The sequence below is a fragment of the Nannizzia gypsea genome, genomic scaffold (assembly GCF_000150975.2).
Source record: "Nannizzia gypsea CBS 118893 supercont1.5 genomic scaffold, whole genome shotgun sequence".
Classification (NCBI taxonomy): domain Eukaryota; kingdom Fungi; phylum Ascomycota; class Eurotiomycetes; order Onygenales; family Arthrodermataceae; genus Nannizzia; species Nannizzia gypsea.
Window position 1 is genome coordinate 1,783,849 of NW_003345197.1, and position 17,233 is coordinate 1,801,081.

The 17,233-nt window shown below is 50.0% G+C and overlaps 6 protein-coding genes across 6 annotated transcripts; 2 read left to right on the forward strand and 4 right to left on the reverse strand.

The window, feature by feature from the left end:
- Positions 1–988: 988 nt before the first annotated feature.
- Positions 989–2,362, reverse strand: MGYG_06519 (mannosyl phosphorylinositol ceramide synthase SUR1; the record flags this gene model as incomplete). Its single annotated transcript, XM_003171928.1, has 4 exons — positions 989–1,264; positions 1,343–1,702; positions 1,857–2,012; positions 2,084–2,362. 4 exons carry the CDS (start codon positions 2,360–2,362, stop codon positions 989–991), a joined length of 1,071 nt encoding a protein of 356 aa, XP_003171976.1.
- Positions 2,363–3,667: 1,305 nt separating this feature from the next.
- MGYG_06520 (alpha/beta hydrolase) lies at positions 3,668–5,018 on the reverse strand (the record flags this gene model as incomplete). The annotated part of the gene is made up of 3 exons (XM_003171929.1): positions 3,668–4,504; positions 4,630–4,639; positions 4,846–5,018. 3 exons carry the CDS (start codon positions 5,016–5,018, stop codon positions 3,668–3,670), a joined length of 1,020 nt encoding a protein of 339 aa, XP_003171977.1.
- Positions 5,019–5,383: 365 nt separating this feature from the next.
- MGYG_06521 (phosphotransferase enzyme family protein) lies at positions 5,384–6,194 on the reverse strand (the record flags this gene model as incomplete). Its single annotated transcript, XM_003171930.1, has 3 exons — positions 5,384–5,670; positions 5,737–6,129; positions 6,176–6,194. The coding sequence occupies 3 exons, from the start codon at positions 6,192–6,194 to the stop codon at positions 5,384–5,386; spliced, it is 699 nt and encodes a 232-aa protein (XP_003171978.1).
- Positions 6,195–9,246: 3,052 nt separating this feature from the next.
- On the forward strand, positions 9,247–11,008 carry MGYG_06522 (arrestin; the record flags this gene model as incomplete). Its single annotated transcript, XM_003171931.1, has 2 exons — positions 9,247–9,445; positions 9,531–11,008. 2 exons carry the CDS (start codon positions 9,247–9,249, stop codon positions 11,006–11,008), a joined length of 1,677 nt encoding a protein of 558 aa, XP_003171979.1.
- A 446-nt stretch (positions 11,009–11,454) lies between these two features.
- MGYG_06523 (hypothetical protein) lies at positions 11,455–12,688 on the reverse strand (the record flags this gene model as incomplete). The annotated part of the gene is made up of 4 exons (XM_003171932.1): positions 11,455–12,115; positions 12,177–12,582; positions 12,609–12,624; positions 12,668–12,688. 4 exons carry the CDS (start codon positions 12,686–12,688, stop codon positions 11,455–11,457), a joined length of 1,104 nt encoding a protein of 367 aa, XP_003171980.1.
- Positions 12,689–15,188: 2,500 nt separating this feature from the next.
- MGYG_06524 (amino-acid permease inda1) lies at positions 15,189–17,223 on the forward strand (the record flags this gene model as incomplete). The annotated part of the gene is made up of 5 exons (XM_003171933.1): positions 15,189–15,512; positions 15,593–16,037; positions 16,119–16,669; positions 16,745–16,885; positions 16,969–17,223. The coding sequence occupies 5 exons, from the start codon at positions 15,189–15,191 to the stop codon at positions 17,221–17,223; spliced, it is 1,716 nt and encodes a 571-aa protein (XP_003171981.1).
- Between the last annotated feature and the right edge of the window lie 10 nt (positions 17,224–17,233).

A 17,233-nucleotide genomic window follows, 5' to 3' on the forward strand; every position in this document is an offset into this window, starting at 1 on the left:
GTATCTGGATGTAGTCAGGAAGGTCAAGAGGGCTGAGAGGCGCGCGAGGGAGTAGGCTTGTAGTCTCAGTCTGTTGGTTGATTCTACTTCTGCTTCTGCTTTGCATCTCGGGCACTGTGCATGGTATTGGTTGGTACTTTGCATCTTGGGCGTTTTTGGGCTGGGTTGATTGTGTCTCTACTCTGTGTAAATATAGTCTTGTTTCATCTTTCTAGTAGCTATGATGCCAGTATTATACATAAGAATGCTTTCACTTCTCTCTATCATAAATAATATTGAGTGTCCCTCTGGGTCTGGGGAGGGTTCAGTGAAGGAACAAGAGTTACATACAAGAGTACATGGAAGACAAGGAAAAAGGGAGGCAAAAGAATACAGGTGTGATGCCAACAGAACGCTGCAGTGCAATGAACTCATACCATCCTGGAGGGAGCAAGAAAAACCAAGTGGTAGGATTAAAATAAGAAAGAGAAAGGGGGAAAAAGAGAGAGCCTGGTGTAAGGAGCAAAGGGGCAGACATGTCTAACTGGTACAATGCTTCCAAAAAACGCAGTAGGTGCGCATGCGCATGCTAGTTATAGTAGTGTAGCAGGCAAAATTAGGATGGCGAAGGTATCAGACTGGCCTCTAACATGTTCGTCTCAAAAAGGGAAATAGGGGAAAGGGAATATTAACATTATCCTGATTCTGGGGTCGGGGGGGATGCAATCGCAAGTCCTGGTTGTCTGGCGGTCGTAGTAGCGGTGGTGGTGGTGATGGCAAGGGTATTAAAACGTCGTATATGGTTGGTATATATCAAAACATGTGGGCGGAATATTTTCACAGAAGGCGGAGGATCCCCAAGGGCCGAGTTGTCTCTTTCTCTCCTTGTCTTGTTCGTCGTCGTCTTTTCTCTCTTTGCTCTTTTGCTCTTGTTTTCCTTTTGCTTATTTCTTTTTGATTCGGTATGGAAAGTCGGGGGTTATCAGGTTGGGCCGCCATCGACTCGGTACTATCGATTGCCCAATTCGTACGGGGAGTCAGGTCCAATCTCCTCGTCCTCTTTCTTGGCATGTGACCGTTGGAAGAAGAGCGGGAGGATGCGCATTTTTCGGCGCGAGGGTGAGATGGAGCGGCGTGGTGAGGAGGTGCCTGATGCAAGAGGTGTGTAACGGGCGTGCTTGGAGCCTATGGAGAGTACGCGTCGGTAGATTCTCCAGAGTGCCAGGCCGACAATACCTGCCGCCAGGAAACCAGAGAAGGTAATGAGCATCCAGTGGCTCCCCATCTATAGATTGCGGGTTAGTTATAAAAAAAAGAAAAGAAAAGGATACGAATGCAAGTGCGGAGAGTTGATCAGACGTACCCAGAAGATGAGCTGTGCATCCTCGCCGTGCCAGCTGCTGCCGGGGTGGTGGGTGAAGAAACTCCAGGAGTGGCGGTTGTATGCGTCCTGCAGCAGCACGCGCACACGGTTGACGCCGTCCGGGTCGGTGTTCTTGTATTCCTTCCAGACGACGGAGAGGAAGAGCGGGCCGGTCGAGTACATGACGGTGATGTATGGGAGCACCCAGGCGCGGTCGTAAGCCTGCAGCGACTTGATTACCCGCAGGAAGAACGGGTGGTTTGGGACAGAGCCCATGGCATCGTTGGAGATGCCTGTCGGGGCTGTGCGGCGTACCCAGGCAGGGTAAGAGAGCAGCGGGTCAAGTCGTCGGTTGCAACCCTGCATGTATTGTAACTGCATTAGCACCAATCGCTTTCTTCTCGTTATTGTCGCCTTTCTTCACCATAAAAGATATGGCAAGGCAGGCAGCTTAAGGGGTAAGTGGGAAAGGGTCGGAGGGGAGGGGGGAGGAATTAAGGAGAGGGTTACACACGTCGTCGAGGTCGATATACACGCCGCCATAGTGTGCGAGGATGAAGTAGCGGATCGAGTCTGCTCGCTGGATGGGGAACGGGTAGTTGTCGAACGTGGTGAGGAACCATGGGTAGTGTTCGGCGATGAAGTCCCTAGATTTCTGGTCGGTCCAGAGCTGGAAACCAAGCTGTCAGCCAGGAGCCGTAAAGAAGAAAACAACATTTATGTATAGAAAGGGTTCCTCACGATGTATTCGTAGTCCGGGTGCATCTCTATGCAGCCGTTCCGAGGGCCAACCCATATCTCTGGTATGCTCTCGTTCTTGTATGTCTGGTGGATGATCTTGGGGATCAATTGCGGGCGCAGGTCGATGAGACTGGAGTTGACGCCGGGCAGCTCGACGTTCTGGATAGCGTCGTCGGTGGCATCCTCGACGAGCAGCGTGAGGAGCGTGAAGACGCTGCGGACGAGGAAGAGGACGATGGCCGTGTTTATGAGGAGGAAGATGAGCAGGCCGCGCCGCATCGTGGTGGTCTTTGGTCGTCTTTTTGGTGGTGGTGGTGGTTGCTTGCTCGACAGGCCGTCCACGAGCGCGTTACTCGGTCGTTGTAGATGCAGTCAAGGTCGCCGACGAGACCATCCAAGCTGTCGATAGCTTCTCTTGCTCTTGCTCTTGCTCTTGTCTGTTGTCTGTTGCCTGTTGTCTCTTTTGTGATATCCCGGACAGCGACAGGCAATTAACCGACTGCGCACCAGCGAGATAAAAGCAGCAGAACGCAAGAAGAAGAAGGAAAGAAAGACAAGATAGCAACGATAATAAGATAGAAAGAAAAAAAAGAAGCTGGAAAAATCCCCCTTGAAACCTCGCAGCCGTCCAAGAAAAGGCCCGGGATGCGTCCCTAGCGCTTGATAATAACTATTATGGGTTCGAGGAGCAGCAACTGAGCGCAAGGATGGAGCCCCTGGATCTCGTATCGTTGGTTAGCTAAAGGTCGATCAGCCACAGCGACGAAAGAGAAGCAGATGAAGAAGAAGAAGCAGAAGAAGAGGAAGAGTAAGGCGTAGGGAAGATGAAGCAGAAGACGACGCAGCAAGCGAGGCAGGGGAAGATGAGACGCACCTGGAGCCGTCGCTGTCGAGTCTTGCAGGCTACTTTATTATAATATCACCGTCCTGGCTGTTACTTCGACTGTTACTTCGACTGTTACTTCGGCTGTCCTTGACTGTGCTTGAGTGTGACTTGTAGGGATATGCGAGATGCGAGATGACGGCCACAGCCACAAGCCGCAAGGGGGTCGAGGATGACGGCGGCCAAGAGGGATGCGAGGGCGACTTTCTTGTCTTTCTCTTCTTTCTCTTCTATCTTTTCTTCTTCCTTTTCTCTTCTTCTCTTCTTCTTGCGCGACGCTGGAGTTGCGACTCTTTTCTTTCCTTCACTTCTTCTTCTTTTCTTTTGGTTTTTAAGACGTTTTTGAGGTTGAGGAAAAAAGAAAAAAAGAAGAAAAAGAAGAAAATTCAAAAGGGGCCGAGGATGAAGAAGTGAAGAGAAGAGATAGAGATAGAGATGCTACTCTTACTCTCTTTACTCTTTACTCTTCCTTACTCTGTTACTCTATCACTCTGTATTCTCCTTCTCTTCTTCTCTTCTGCTTGTTTCTTTGCGACTTTTTGTTATATTCAAGTGTTACTCGCTTAGTCAGCTAAGCCTCATGCATAAAATCTCCGTAAAAGAAAGAAAATGACGAAGAAGACGACGATGACGAAGACGATGAAAGGCTGAGACGAAGCCGAGACGAAGGACGAGAGGAGGATCAGGCTGGCTTCATCCTGTTATATCGCTAAGCTTATCGCCGCCAGCCAGCGCTGCATCGCGCCCACCGTGGCCTCGGGGTCTTCCTCCGCCACGAAATGGCCGACGCCCTCCCCCGTCTGCACCACCGTCAGCAGCGGCTCCCGCTCAACCCACGCCTGCCACGCCCGCTGCACGTCGCCGAACCGCTGGCCCATCCCCCGGCAGTGCAGCACCAGCACGGGCACGCCCATCCGCCGGCCCTCTGCCTGGTCCCTGGCCTGCTCCTCCACGTCCTGCCCGCCGCCAGCCTCGTAGTCCGCACACGAGCTGCGCACCACGCTCTCCAGCTGCCGGAACGGCCGCGAGTACACCTCCATCGCATCGTCGGCCTCGAACCGTGAGATCGCCGCCGAGCTGCTGCCGCGCCAGCGCTCCATCAGCAGCCGCACAAACACGTCGGCGCCCAGCGCTCCTATCATCGCGCTCGCCAGCTCGACGTTCGCCAGCAGCGGCCAGTGGAACGTGTTGCGCGCCTCGGCCGGGTCCGCCAGCGCTGCCCACTGCACGCTCGTCGGCACAATGTCCATCAGCGCAGTCGCCAGGATGGTGAAGCTGGGCGCATGGTCGGCTGCATCGACCGTCAGTCGATGGCAGATGCGCGCGCCCCTATCATGGCCTACAAGCACTATACGTTGCGGCCGGCCGTCAGTAGTAGTAGAAGTATTTTCGTTGGAGACTTCCAGCAGCGTCTCCAGGGCCACCAGTATGGCCTTCCCCACCGCCCGCTTGTCGCTCGCCTTGGGTGGTGAGCTCGCCCCGTAGCCTGGGATATCTGGCACGAACAGCCGCGTCTCGCGAGGGAGCAGCTTGATGACCTGGCAAAACAGGACAATTTCTCAGTGTAAACTAAACTCACACCTCACGCCTGTAGAAACGTCCCCATATCCATGTCCATGTCCATGTCTATGTCCATGTTGATGTGCATCAGATTCAAACTTACATGGCGCCACCTACGTCGCAATACGTCAGTCCCCCATGCATGGTCATTCACCTGTACGTAAATTCGTGAAGGCATGCCATGAATAGACAAACTCACATGAAATGCCTGCTCGCGAATGCAGCCCGTCAGCGTCCAGGAGTCAGCGCAGCGCAGCCAAGAGGAGGAGCGAGGCAGTGCCTTTGTAGTTAAGTATGTGACTTGTGGCTTCTGACTTACGTCTGCGGGTATCCATGTATCAGCACCACCACCGGCTTCTCTGCGTCAGCGCCGGTGGCTGCTGCGAGCCCTCGAGACAGGCCGCGTATCGTCGAGCCAGACTCGGGATCACATACCTCGAAGGTCGACAGCCCATGGCCGGCCAGGCACTGAGCCACGCCCAGGACGACCATTCTTATTCTTCTTCTTCTTCTTCTTCTTCTTCCGGTCTGGCAAGATGTTGTGGCTGTCGGTGTTGACGTGGGATGTCGGTTACAGATAACCAGTGGTTATATGCTTGTATGTATGTGGACAGGCGATGTCCTTTAATACGACGGTGATTATAAATCCTGCGTGGGGACACGATGACGTTGTAACTACTTAATATAGAACAAGGTAGGCCGTGTTAATTGTGTTCAGGGCAGGCCCTCTGCATGACGCAGCCGTATTTCTCTCCATCTATTGCTTGCATGTATATTTCTACATGCATGTTGGATGATCTCTTACTCTGGGAACCGAACATTCCTCCTGTGGTTTGATGTATAATCAATAGGATCTTTCAGTATCCAAATGACCTAGCATAGAACTCCCAAGCTTCAAGACAACGAGGCTCGTTGAGAAATAGGGGTATATACATGTTCATCCATTCGCCCTTGACATCGGCTGTGTATTCGGCTTTACAGAGCTCCCAGTAGTCTGGGATACCATCCCAATGATGTTGAATGCCTATCTTAGTTACCCTTGCCATCCAATCGTGAAATTGAGTAACTGAGAGGAAAGGCCCCGCGGGTGGGTAGTTTGCGTTGGTAAAAACGATATCGCCAAGTGGCTCACGGTTTATATGACCTTCATTGTAAAAGTAAGTATGGAGTGATATTTCTGGTATAAAATATTACTTATAAGGGTGTTTACCGAGGAAAAAATCGCCTGGTGCGTGCTGTAGCTTGCGAAGTTCTAAGATCATAGCGCGAAGCTGCTTGCAGATCTCTATTCGTTCGGCCTGATCTAAAAATCCCCACCGTTGCTCAAGGGTAAAGCCCTGTACTAGCTCCATATAGATGAACACCTGGCCTTTATCATGAGTCCAGCCGTATGCTTCTGGGACAGGTACGGTAGGCAAGACGCGACGGAGTACCCAGAGTAACTGACCCTCAGCCACTGTTACCTGAGGGGCGCGTCCGTACTTCACAATCAGGCCGAGCTGCTCATAGTGGACAGGTCGAAAACTGAAGTCACGGCCCTTTAACGTTGGGTCTTGTACAATACCCTGTTCACGAACGTTTGCCGGAGATGGCAACTCAGCCCCTGGTCCATTACGTGAGAAAATGAAGACTTAAGGAACTTTGCTGACTCTGCGGGAGGAAGGGCATGCGAGGATATATTAGGACAATTCTCGACAGCCATAAGACAAGATGGTTTTTGTCTCTCTTTTTCAATCCTGGAAATGCGATTAAGGAAGTTGGGGCTGCATGATTGTGTAGGTGATATTTGAAGATAAAATTTTAGATGGCTTGCTTGCCTGCATCACTTCAAGCAGGGGAGGCAGATGTCGATAAGAGCTGATACAAATATCGAGGGGGGAAACAACATTGGGTGGTTCGCGTATACATCACTACCTCTGTGGTTAATGCCTGTCAACAACACCTATCTTTATATATACATATGATGTATATAGATACATATGTGTGATGTTTGTTCCTCGTCGTCGCTGGCAGTCATTGGAAGAGAGTATACCACGTGACAAAAGACCCCCCACGTGGCGAAAGCTTGGCGTAGTTAACTAGTTAACCTTAATTCTCCCGAAGTTGCTCCGGAACACTGTTGTTATATCTTCAACGGCATCTTTGTTCCTTTTGTTGCGAGTACTCCCTTGACCGTCTGCAGAGTTGAAAGATAGGCGAAGAGAGGAGAACTGACTCGCGACAGTGGGTCCTCTTTACGATCAGTTTTAACGTTGCCTTTGATTTCAAACAATGTTGGCAACGTCACAGCAGAGGAGCATCGAACCTGCAAATCGGTCAGGGTGCAGTCGTCAGTATTTAAATCCAGGATTTCATTTCTGTACCCCCCATGGAATTCCCAAGGTGTGACTCCTGTTTTGTATGGGACACTGTGAGAGGTACGGAGGGTATAGAGGGTATGACAACGGTGGTCTCACAGGATTTCAGATCAGTAGGGCTGGGGTAGGACCGATACCGGTATATCACATTTGATGAGTTTAACCTCTACCGTCGCCTAATCAGAGTTCCCTGATATTCTCCTCGCATCTCCATGCCGATCGTAGCTGTTGCTGATAACATCAAGGTAAAGTGTTCACATGGATGATTATGTAGTCTGATCTGCAATGATTGCTTCAAGCTCTGCTTGAGTATCAGAGGGAACGAATGAGTGCATTTTGTATTTCGCATCCAATGATCATCCCAGCTTCGTCATTGAGGGCCGCGCTAGTGTACGCAGGGAGAGTGATCGGACTCGGTCTAGACGATGTCTGTGTTCCTTAAAGTGTTGCTCTTTCGGCAACAAAAGGTCATATGTCAAATCGCCGAGGAGCTCCCAGACACCACTTTGACTCTTGGCAGCCCGTAACTGTCCAATATCTCCTGGTGGCATAAACCAAGGCTATTTGAATCAATCAGCAACACGAGCTTCCTGCAGTCCGGAGATATGTTTTATTTTACCTCGGGGAAGCTAGCGAAGCGGAAAAGACAACTTGACTGTGGGGAGAGACACGTCGCGGAGTTAACTAGTTAGCTAGAGAAGAGTCATAGAGTCATGAGAAGATCGTGTTGAGGGTGGTTGATTTGGCAGCAAGTGGGCATTTCCCGCTTCTTCACTCGTATCGCGCGTATACTATACCAAGTCAAGTCGAGCTATTGGTCATCGCTTGCTCTTGAAGGCAGCGACAGCGCAGGTGTTGATATTAGTAAAGGGCATCACATAAGCAAGCGCTTATTCATCAACTTAAAGCAGCGTCGTTCGCCTTCCTGAAAGAGGAAAGTACACGCAGCCGCTCACTGGTCCAAGCGTCCCACGCCCTTTTTATTTTTTTATTTTTTAGTTTTATTTTTTTTTATAGATACGCATCTGCATGAATATCAGAACTGACTGCCGACAGCGAACGTTCTAAGCTCTGGCCGACTACCCGGCTGGGCATCCAGACCAAAGGGGCACATCAGGAGGACAGGGCATGGACTTGTAGGAAGGAGCTTGTCGCCAGCTCGCCACTTTGGCGGTTTCGCAGTAGGATTCGTTAATTGTTGGATGCACGCCCTTTAATTGACTCTGTGTCGCTCCAGTGATGGGCTTGTCCGGAAGACTGCTGTTTCATGCGGATATGCTAAAATCGTACGGTGCACCTGTGCCAGCTCGCCATTGGAGCGCAGCAAACTCGGATCGCTCCATTTTTCACGGATACAGAACAATCATCAGGGAGTCTGAAGCAGCGGAACATGATATGACGGGGTTCCACCGCGAGGCCAGACGCCAGCAGAAGAGCCTAGCAACGGGTTGGAAAAATCTCTTCCATGCAACCTGACGGCAAGAAAAACCGCCTGTCTACAAAGCTCCACCACGGCGAACATCGACGGCCAGCGGTGCCCGATGACTAGGGAAGGAGAGAGAAACAAAAAGAAAAAAAAGAAAAGAAATCTCTTCCGGTGGAGACGGCCAGCCATCACACGCTGAAATAGCCCATCAAGCTCTATCTATACGTGCATCAAGAAGCCAAAAAAAGACTTCCTTCGACACGTTTGGAATCGCTGATTAACATCGGCCAGAACCGCAGTGGCCTGGCGGACTGGCGGTCCTGGCCCGCTAAAAGCGGCATCGATGAAACGGTACTTCGGCTTCGCGCTTTCGACGGCCGATGGAGCAGGTCACTTTCTCTCTCACCCTCTCTCGGCCATCCCTTTTTTTCTGGACCGTAGTTACAGTGCTGCTACGCTTGCAGGGATGACTCAAAATTTTCTTTGGGCGGGAAGGCAACCTTGGTGGTGGCACCCGGTGTACCTGGTACCAAGCCTCTGGAGCGCCACGCTGTTGCCGACGAAGTATACAATACTACGCTCATTGCTTTGAAAGCCCATGATTGCGTCAACTTCGGCATTTCGCAAGCTGGAAAGTGTATACTTGCACATAAAATATATATAATATATGACCCCCCACATGCTCCCCTTGCAGATTTATCTACATACAGAAGATCAGCTTGTCTGGTCATGTTTCCTTGACGACTGCTCGGTATCTCGCTTGCTCGTGCTACCACGACAGGTCTGCGTAGGCCGAGAGTTATATAAACGCCGAAGCTTCCTCTCTGTTTACCTCCTTCTCTCGCTTCTCCTCCTCTACAAGATATTCACTGTTGCATAATCAGACTGTACTGGTCTCTATCTTACCAACCGATCATAGAGCGAAAGCAACGTCAAGATGGCGGCGTCTCTTGCGTCGCGCGCTGCTCCGTTTGAGCCCTGGACCAAGCGCTCTGCACTGCGAGTTCAAATCACACTGAAGGACCAGCCAGCGTCTGGTATCTGCTCATACACAACCCTCGATACTATTGAGGGTGAGGCCACATTCGTGTCTGAAGTTGATACTCGGTTTGAGCAGATCTCTATTTCCTTTGTAGGTATGTATAAGTGAAGTAATTATCTACTCCGTATAGTTACATCTACCCAGCCAGGGCCATGCGATAAGCTAACGGGATGTCACAGGCACTTCCAGGACTCTGATTGAGAGACCCGGGGCTGCAGGGCCGACTGTTGGCCGCTCTTCTGCGTTTCACACCTTCCTGAGGCTCGTCCAACCGATCGATGAGTCTGATTATCCGCAGCCTCGCATTCTAGAGGCTGGTCGCAAATATACCTTCCCCTTCACATTTGTAGTGCCCGAGAGAATGCTTCCACAATCTTGTACACACAAAATGAATCATCCACAGGTGCAACTTGCACACACAAACTTACCTCCTTCAGCTGGCGACCCGATGGTAGCTGGCGATGGGAACAGCCTGCTTGACGACATGGTGCCTCAGATGGTTCAGATCCAGTACAACATCAGAGCAAAGCTGTCGAAGCACAATCCTAGCTCTGACACACTTCGGACCGTGATTGACCAAGGAAAGAAAGTCAGAATTATCCCAGCCACCGATGTTGAGCCACCGCTGGACGTTTCTGAAAACAGCATTGATTACTGTCTCCGAAACGAGAAGTCCGTCAAGAGGGGTGCGTTGCGCGGTAAACTTGGGCGCATAGCAATGGCTGCCGCACAACCAAAGCCCTTCCATCTACCTCCCATCCGTCACCCTGGCAGCGAAGGCATCACCACCTCCGAGGAACAAGAAACCCCTAGCACTCTTGTGAAGGTGCATGTTAGGTTTGACCCTGCCGATGAAAACCAGAAACCCCCTCGTCTCAATACCCTCTGGACGAAGCTCAAGGTATTCACCTACTATGCTTCAGAGCCGTGGAAGGATTTCGCAACCCGTGCAAATATGCCCAACTGGTCTCTCAACCACGGCATGTATACTGAAACTGTTCCGCTTGAAACTCGATGTATCGCCTCGGTGCCATGGACCAAACACTCTGGAGACGCAAACTCAGCGTTTTGCTCCCCATCCTCGTCAACGGGCAGTCTCATCATGACCACCCCCTTATCCTCCGCTCCTAATTCTCGCAGAGGCTCCATCCAGTCCACTTCCTCTATTGATTCTTCTCAAACTGGCCCTACATCTGCCTATGCCGGCAGCACCTACTATACCTGCACCATTCTCGCCCCTATCACTCTACCAAAAACTAAGGCCTTTATACCCACCTTCCACTCCTGCCTGACCTCCCGAAGCTATGCACTGGACATGAGCCTTTCTGTCCTCCCTCCAAACACCAGTTTGACAACGCCACAACTTTCGATCCGCGTCCCGGTACAGGTTGCAGGCGCCGAAAGCCTAGCCCAGGCAGTCGCCCTTCGTGGTGATAATGTGCAGAATACCGATTCGTTCTTCACCCCAAGGAGCATCTCACCACCACCTGCGGAATACACAGGACGTGCCTCTTTGGGAGCGTACAGCAGACAGCGCTCGAGCACGATCGACTCTATCGGCAGTACGATGACGGGCGCCACGGTGAGGCCTCCCCCAGAGTACTCGCCCTTTAGCCGGCAGCAGTCACAGAGAACGGTCGTGAGCTCCGCGTGCTGAGCACGTACTCACAAAATCAAAAGAAAGAAAGAAACAAAAGGAAAAGCTCCGTCACTAATATTTTGGTTTCCTATTGCATCTATTGATGTCCTTTTACGTTATGCCCCCGTTTGATGACTCTTATTTCGATATTTCTTTTTTGGCTCTGTTAACCTCCTATAATATTTATATACCCCATCCAATTCATCTTGGATATGTTGAATTTCCACTCCTGTACGAATTACGTTTTATTTCATTGTTGGTTTCGCATTGTCATTTTGTTATTCTCAAACTAGCGGGTGGAATTTGGATGATTTCTTTGGAATCCTTAACTACAAAAAGATTGGCGGCTTTCTGCGCGTTTATTTTCTCTACGATATCTTTGACATGCCTATCACGAATTTCAACATCTCATATGTCTATGAGCTCTAATGTTATAATCATGCACCCAGCTAGCTACTATATAATTAAAGTTGCTTCAAAAAGCTCACTACTGCGTTCCTCCCGCCACCCCGAAACGTAGCTTCAGTGTGTAATGCACCCCGAACCCTTGTTCGAGAAACGTCCATCCCTTGTTCAATGCATAAGTCTTCTATAAAATCACCCTGTTCGGGAGGAACCAGCTCGTCGTTTTCAGCTGAAATAACTAAAACCCTTCTCCGTACTGTCTGCTTTGCTCCAGTGTTAGACATAGCGCGTAGAGCTTCTTCCGAGTCCCACCAGTTTCGTAGGAACGGGCCGAGATACCGATATGGCAGCCAACGTTGTGGGTAAAGGGCGAGCAGCATCGACTGTACACTCACAAATGGTGTCTCAAGTATCAAGGCTGGTGGTTCTGACCGCCTCGCGCAGTCATGTTGTCGGTGGTCTGATGCTGCAAGAAAAGTGGCCACCCCTGCTCCTATGCTTTGGCCCCAGAAGACAAGCTGGGTATTTAGATCGGGATATGTCTTCCGGGCCCATTTTAGGGCCGCAATGGCATCACGCTCAATTCCACGCTGGGACGCCCGGCCACGAGAAGTCCAGAATCCTCTATATGAGACCGCAATGAGGGTGTATGTTCTGTCGTCCAACGCCTTTAACACGCCTGATAGCTGAGGTAAACGAGGCGGGATCGATGACCCATTTCTACAGTTTGATTCTATTATTAAATGATGCATCCACTGGGCTAGAGATGAAGCTAACTAACCCCTGGAAATACAGTATCACGACCTCTCCCTCGCGTCCTTCCATCTTCTTTACTTCCCTCTCGTCTGTTTTCGCCACGTTCCGTCCAACACATAAGGCAATCTCCACTCCGTCCAGAGACTTTATCCTTTGTTCCTCCCAAAATATTGGCGAGCAAACTTTCTCATAGCTGGCTATCCTCTCCTGCCTTGAGAACGGTGGCATAGACGGCATATATATTATCTTGTTTTGAAAAATTACCATCATAGCGCATTTATATAGCCAGAGTGTAATTGTCAATCCTATGAGTACGACCGGAGGAACGAGGATAGGCGGTACAGATAAAAGGAGTGAGAGGCTGCGAGTCGGCGGGAGCGTTCGAGAGACGTTCGTGGTCCATGGTCTGTTACGGTGGACAATGGAAGAAGCTATAGGAGTTGCAGTATACCGGTGCCATTGGCAATACCGTCCTAGCCTAAGAAAACACACATCTCCGCGTCGCTGTGCCAGTACAGCAGGCGGCCGTCGGAGCATGCTGTGTGTTGTTGCTTGTTGCTTGTTGCTTGTTGCTTGTTGCTTGATGTTGATGTTGGTTTGTTTGCTCTTTGGGGGACAGGCCTGCTTATGTAATCACGATCTATGACTTTACCTTTTTTCGCTGCATCTCAAAGCGACTTCATCTCAGCGTCTCATCGTCTGAAGCTCCTGTGAGGGTTGTCAAGTACCTAGTTTTTTGAGGGTTAGCTACGGCATATATAGGTATGTTATTGACAGCTGCCATGGCTCGACGGACACCACTCTGTATGTAAATACCGCCCATGGACTTGCCGTCACTATTATAACCCACGAAAATCTCTAGATATTTGTAAAATACGCAAAGACTGATCATACGCATTTTGAAGGGACGAGGCTTGTGGAACTGAGGTTAAGTGTCACCTCTTTTTAATTTCAATCCAGGTTCAACTGCCATTTATTAACAAAGAATAGTGAGAGAATTCCCGGTTTGTGGAATATGAGCACTACTAATCTGCCTCGCTCAAGTTTGACGGTCATTATCAAACTCCCCTCTGCCCTATGCCAAACCAACAGCGAGGATTAGAGACAAATGCCCAAAAAACAGTTATCGCCAGCAATATGTGGAGCAATGCGGAATACTCCCTAGTGAACTTCGAGTGCTACCCCTTATCCCCAATGCTTGGTCAAATCTCCGAAACTCTCGTAATGAGGTATATACTTCGCAGTCAGATTAACAATTTCGCTGAAAGAGACGGTTTGCGGTTGATTAGTTATAATACAACGACTTCCCTCTGTGCAACGCTTTGAGCCTTTGCAAAATAAAATAAAATAAAATAAAACAAATGAAAATAAATCAAGATGAAAATAAAGAAAAAGCAGTGACAGGGAAGTCTATTCCCGTAACTGCATTATAAGCCGCTGTTGCTGCTGGCTTTCCTCTTGGACTCTGGGCCCCTGGGCCTTTTCTTGCAGGCACTCTTTGTGGTCGTGTCGTGTCAATCGCTAAACGGCTGGGCTGACGGGATAATCCCGATCAGCCGACAAAACGAAGCGAGTCGATCAACCGCGTGGCGTTGTCTTCTCTGCAGCGACTTGTTTCACTCAAGACCTTGAACTTGCGTCCCTGCAAGCCACGATCCTTCATTGAGGAGTCTGCAGGAGAAAGAAAAAGAGAACCATCTCAACACGATGGCAGGCCGTAGTTATCTCAACCCATCCTAGTAGTTAAAGAAAGCATTGCAAGAAAGCAATGCCCACCGAGCTCCATGCGGCGCAATAATCGACCACTTCATTGGCCAATGGCTCTTTCCTGGCTTCACCTAAGGGCAGACCCTGGCTTCGCTCATATGAATAAATCCTGCGGCCACGAAGCTTTGTACGGAGTATGGAGTATATATTCCACGCCCTGAGCCAGAGTAGCTACTCTACGGAGTACTAAGGGCAGTGTGCAAACAGTGGAATCCATATGGAGATTAATCACATTTTTTTTTCTGGTCATGCTCTCTTTTCGTGGAGGCCATCGTAGTTCAACCAGAAAAATTAGCTGCATAACTATTTCCAACCCGACCAAGCCCACGATCCGCGGATGCTTGACGTCGGGTTCCTTAGTTTAATGCTGACTGCTCTGTTTGTCACTCCGCTGTAGCACTCCCACTGCATTTCAATATCTAGAAGCGAGTCGCTCTTCTGTTGATAACCGTCCTCTCAAGGCCGGAAAGATAATTCCATTGCCAGCTTGAACGTTGTCCGGTTAGACTTTTCTGTCAACCATCTTCAGGACCAGCCCTAGCTGAGTTTCCTCAGCCATGGAAAAGACTGGGATTACCCCTGGCCAATCGTGCGTGTTGGAGGCTAAAAAAAGCTCTTCTAGAAAATATCACAGGCTTGAGGTCGTCGCATCCAGCAAAGAACGGCCTATGAAAGTGCAAAATCGTGATGACACAGATCGACGGCTCGAAATTGGGTTTTGACTGTGGACTCTCCTTCAAACTGGAACAGATTCGTGATGGGCCATCCATGGATGCTGGTCCCTTGGTACTGCCTGCAGTCTTGGAAGGAATCTTTCGCTTATGGTCGTATCTTCAATCAGGACAACGCTTAATTGAGTGACCTGTTGATGCCAAACTGTTGGTACTTCGAAGAGCGGGTAGTATCATACCCTCCTTGGAGTAGCGGGATTGCCGAGTTGAAAGCTTTTCCTGCTCACATTACACCGGGCCTGTGGCGAAGACGCAGCGAAGGGAGCACAGAGAAAAGTCATCCCCCAAAGTCTGATCAACCCTGAAAACAATTTGGACTTTATCCCGCTGCTCGGCCCGCAGGCCACAGGTGCCCTGGCTCTTCAACTAGACGCCCCATGGTCCCCCAGCATTGCTGATACGGGTGCCAATATAAATATATATATATCACCCCTCCGCCATCCGAAGAATTCGTCTGGCGCGACCCGTCAAACCTGAGTCATCGGATTCTACCCATTGCGCCTGGCAGCTGACCAGCCAGGAGCCGAGCATCAACCAGTATGGATAAACTTGAGAAGAAGGAACTGGACCTGGGTATGGGCAACGGCGGTAGCGGCAAGGAAAATGATGTTGTATCGGACAGCTCGTTAGAGGCCTCGCCGGCGCTGGGGTTCTGGACACGCATGGGCTGTACCCCGGAGTCTTTCAAGCAGCGGACACTTCAGGACAGGCACAACCAGTTTAACCAGACGCTGAAGTCCCGGCATCTGCATATGATTGCCATAGGCGGTAGCATTGGTGCTGGCTTGTTTGTTGGCTCAGGTTCTGCTTTGCGAGCTGGCGGTCCAGGAGCATTGGTTATCGACTTTGCAATTGCGGGAATGGTCAGTAGTTACCTTCGCGGCTCCAATTTCGAAATTTTGAATTTATATCAGGACCCTAACCATATTCCAATATCGTATAGATGATGTTTAACGTCGTTCATGCGCTCGGCGAGCTTGCGGTTCTATATCCCATATCTGGTGGTTTCTATACATATTCCACTCGGTTTATCGATCCTTCTTGGGGGTTTGCAATGGGCTGGAACTACATATTCCAATGGGCTATTATATTGCCGCTTGAACTCACGGTTGCTGCCCTGACCATCGGATATTGGCAAGTCAATGTTAGCGTAGCGGTCTGGATTACCGTTTTCATCGTCGGCATTATCATTATCAACCTCTTTGGCGTCCTGGGCTACGGCGAAGAAGAGTTTTGGGCCAGTAGTTTGAAGCTGGTGGCAATAGTAATATTCATGATTATAGCCCTAGTATGCGTTCTGGGGGGTGGTCCATCACACGGCAAATACAGCGAATATTGGGGTGCCAGGCTTTGGCAAGACCCAGGGGCTTTTGCCAATGGTTTCAAAGGTAGAGTCACATCCCCCATTGGAGTCCTGCCGTGGATGCATTCAATAGACATTCGGTATGTATATTGACTATCTTCGCCAGGTGTTTGTGCCGTCTTCGTTACCGCGGCCTTTTCTTTCTCAGGAACGGAGCTTGTTGGATTAGCAGCAGCCGAATCGAAAACGCCGCTCAAGTCCCTCCCGTCAGCAGTGAAACAAGTGTTCTGGCGTATCATTCTGTTTTATATCCTTTCTCTTGTGTTCGTTGGCCTCCTGGTGCCATATACTGAGAAACGTCTCCTCGGTAGTGGCAGTCTTATTGATGTGGCGGCGTCTCCCATGGTTATCATTGCAAAAGACGCTGGTCTCATGGGCTTTGACAGTTTCCTCAACGTCGTCATTCTGGTTTCTGTGCTATCAATTGGGAACTCAGGTGTATACGGCGGCTCGAGAACTCTGACAGCGCTGGCTGAGCAGGGCTATGCGCCTAAGATATTCCGTTATGTTGACAGAGCTGGAAGACCGCTTGTTTCTACAGTTGCCATGATTCTTGTCAGCTTTCTTGCTTATATCAATATCACAGCCAGTGGTGAAGAGATTTTCGGCTGGCTGCTTGCTCTCTCTGGCCTGGCATCACTCTTTACCTGGGGAAGCGTAAGTTCTATCCGTCTTTCCTCGTTCCTATCATTCATCTAGTCCCCTTTTCCTCGAGTACTAATTGGGCTGTAGATATGCTACTCACATATCCGATTTCGCGCTGCATGGAAGCTCCAGGGGCACACCCTCGATGAAATACCGTTTAAGGCTGCTTTTGGCGTCTGGGGGTCATGGTTCGGCCTTATAATGGTTGGCCTTGTGTTCATTGCCCAGGTATGTAGGCCCTTGTTTCTCGTCATCAAAGACAAGGAGTCGTTTGTGACCAGCTTCAGTGCAATGGCTAACAAAAACCACAGTTTTACACTGCCGTCTGGCCACTTGGTGGAGGCGTGAATGACGCCAAAGGTTTCTTCAAGACCTATCTGGCTGTTCCCGTTGTTATTCTATTTTGGCTATGTGCGCATATCTGGAAACGCAAAGGGTGGCTGAAACTCCGAGACGTTGACGTCGACGCGGGACGTCGTGAGATCGACTGGGAGGCCCATAACCAAGTCATGGAGAAGAGAAGAAATGCTTCTCCTTTGATGAGAATCGTCTATTTCCTTTTTTAAACGACTTTGA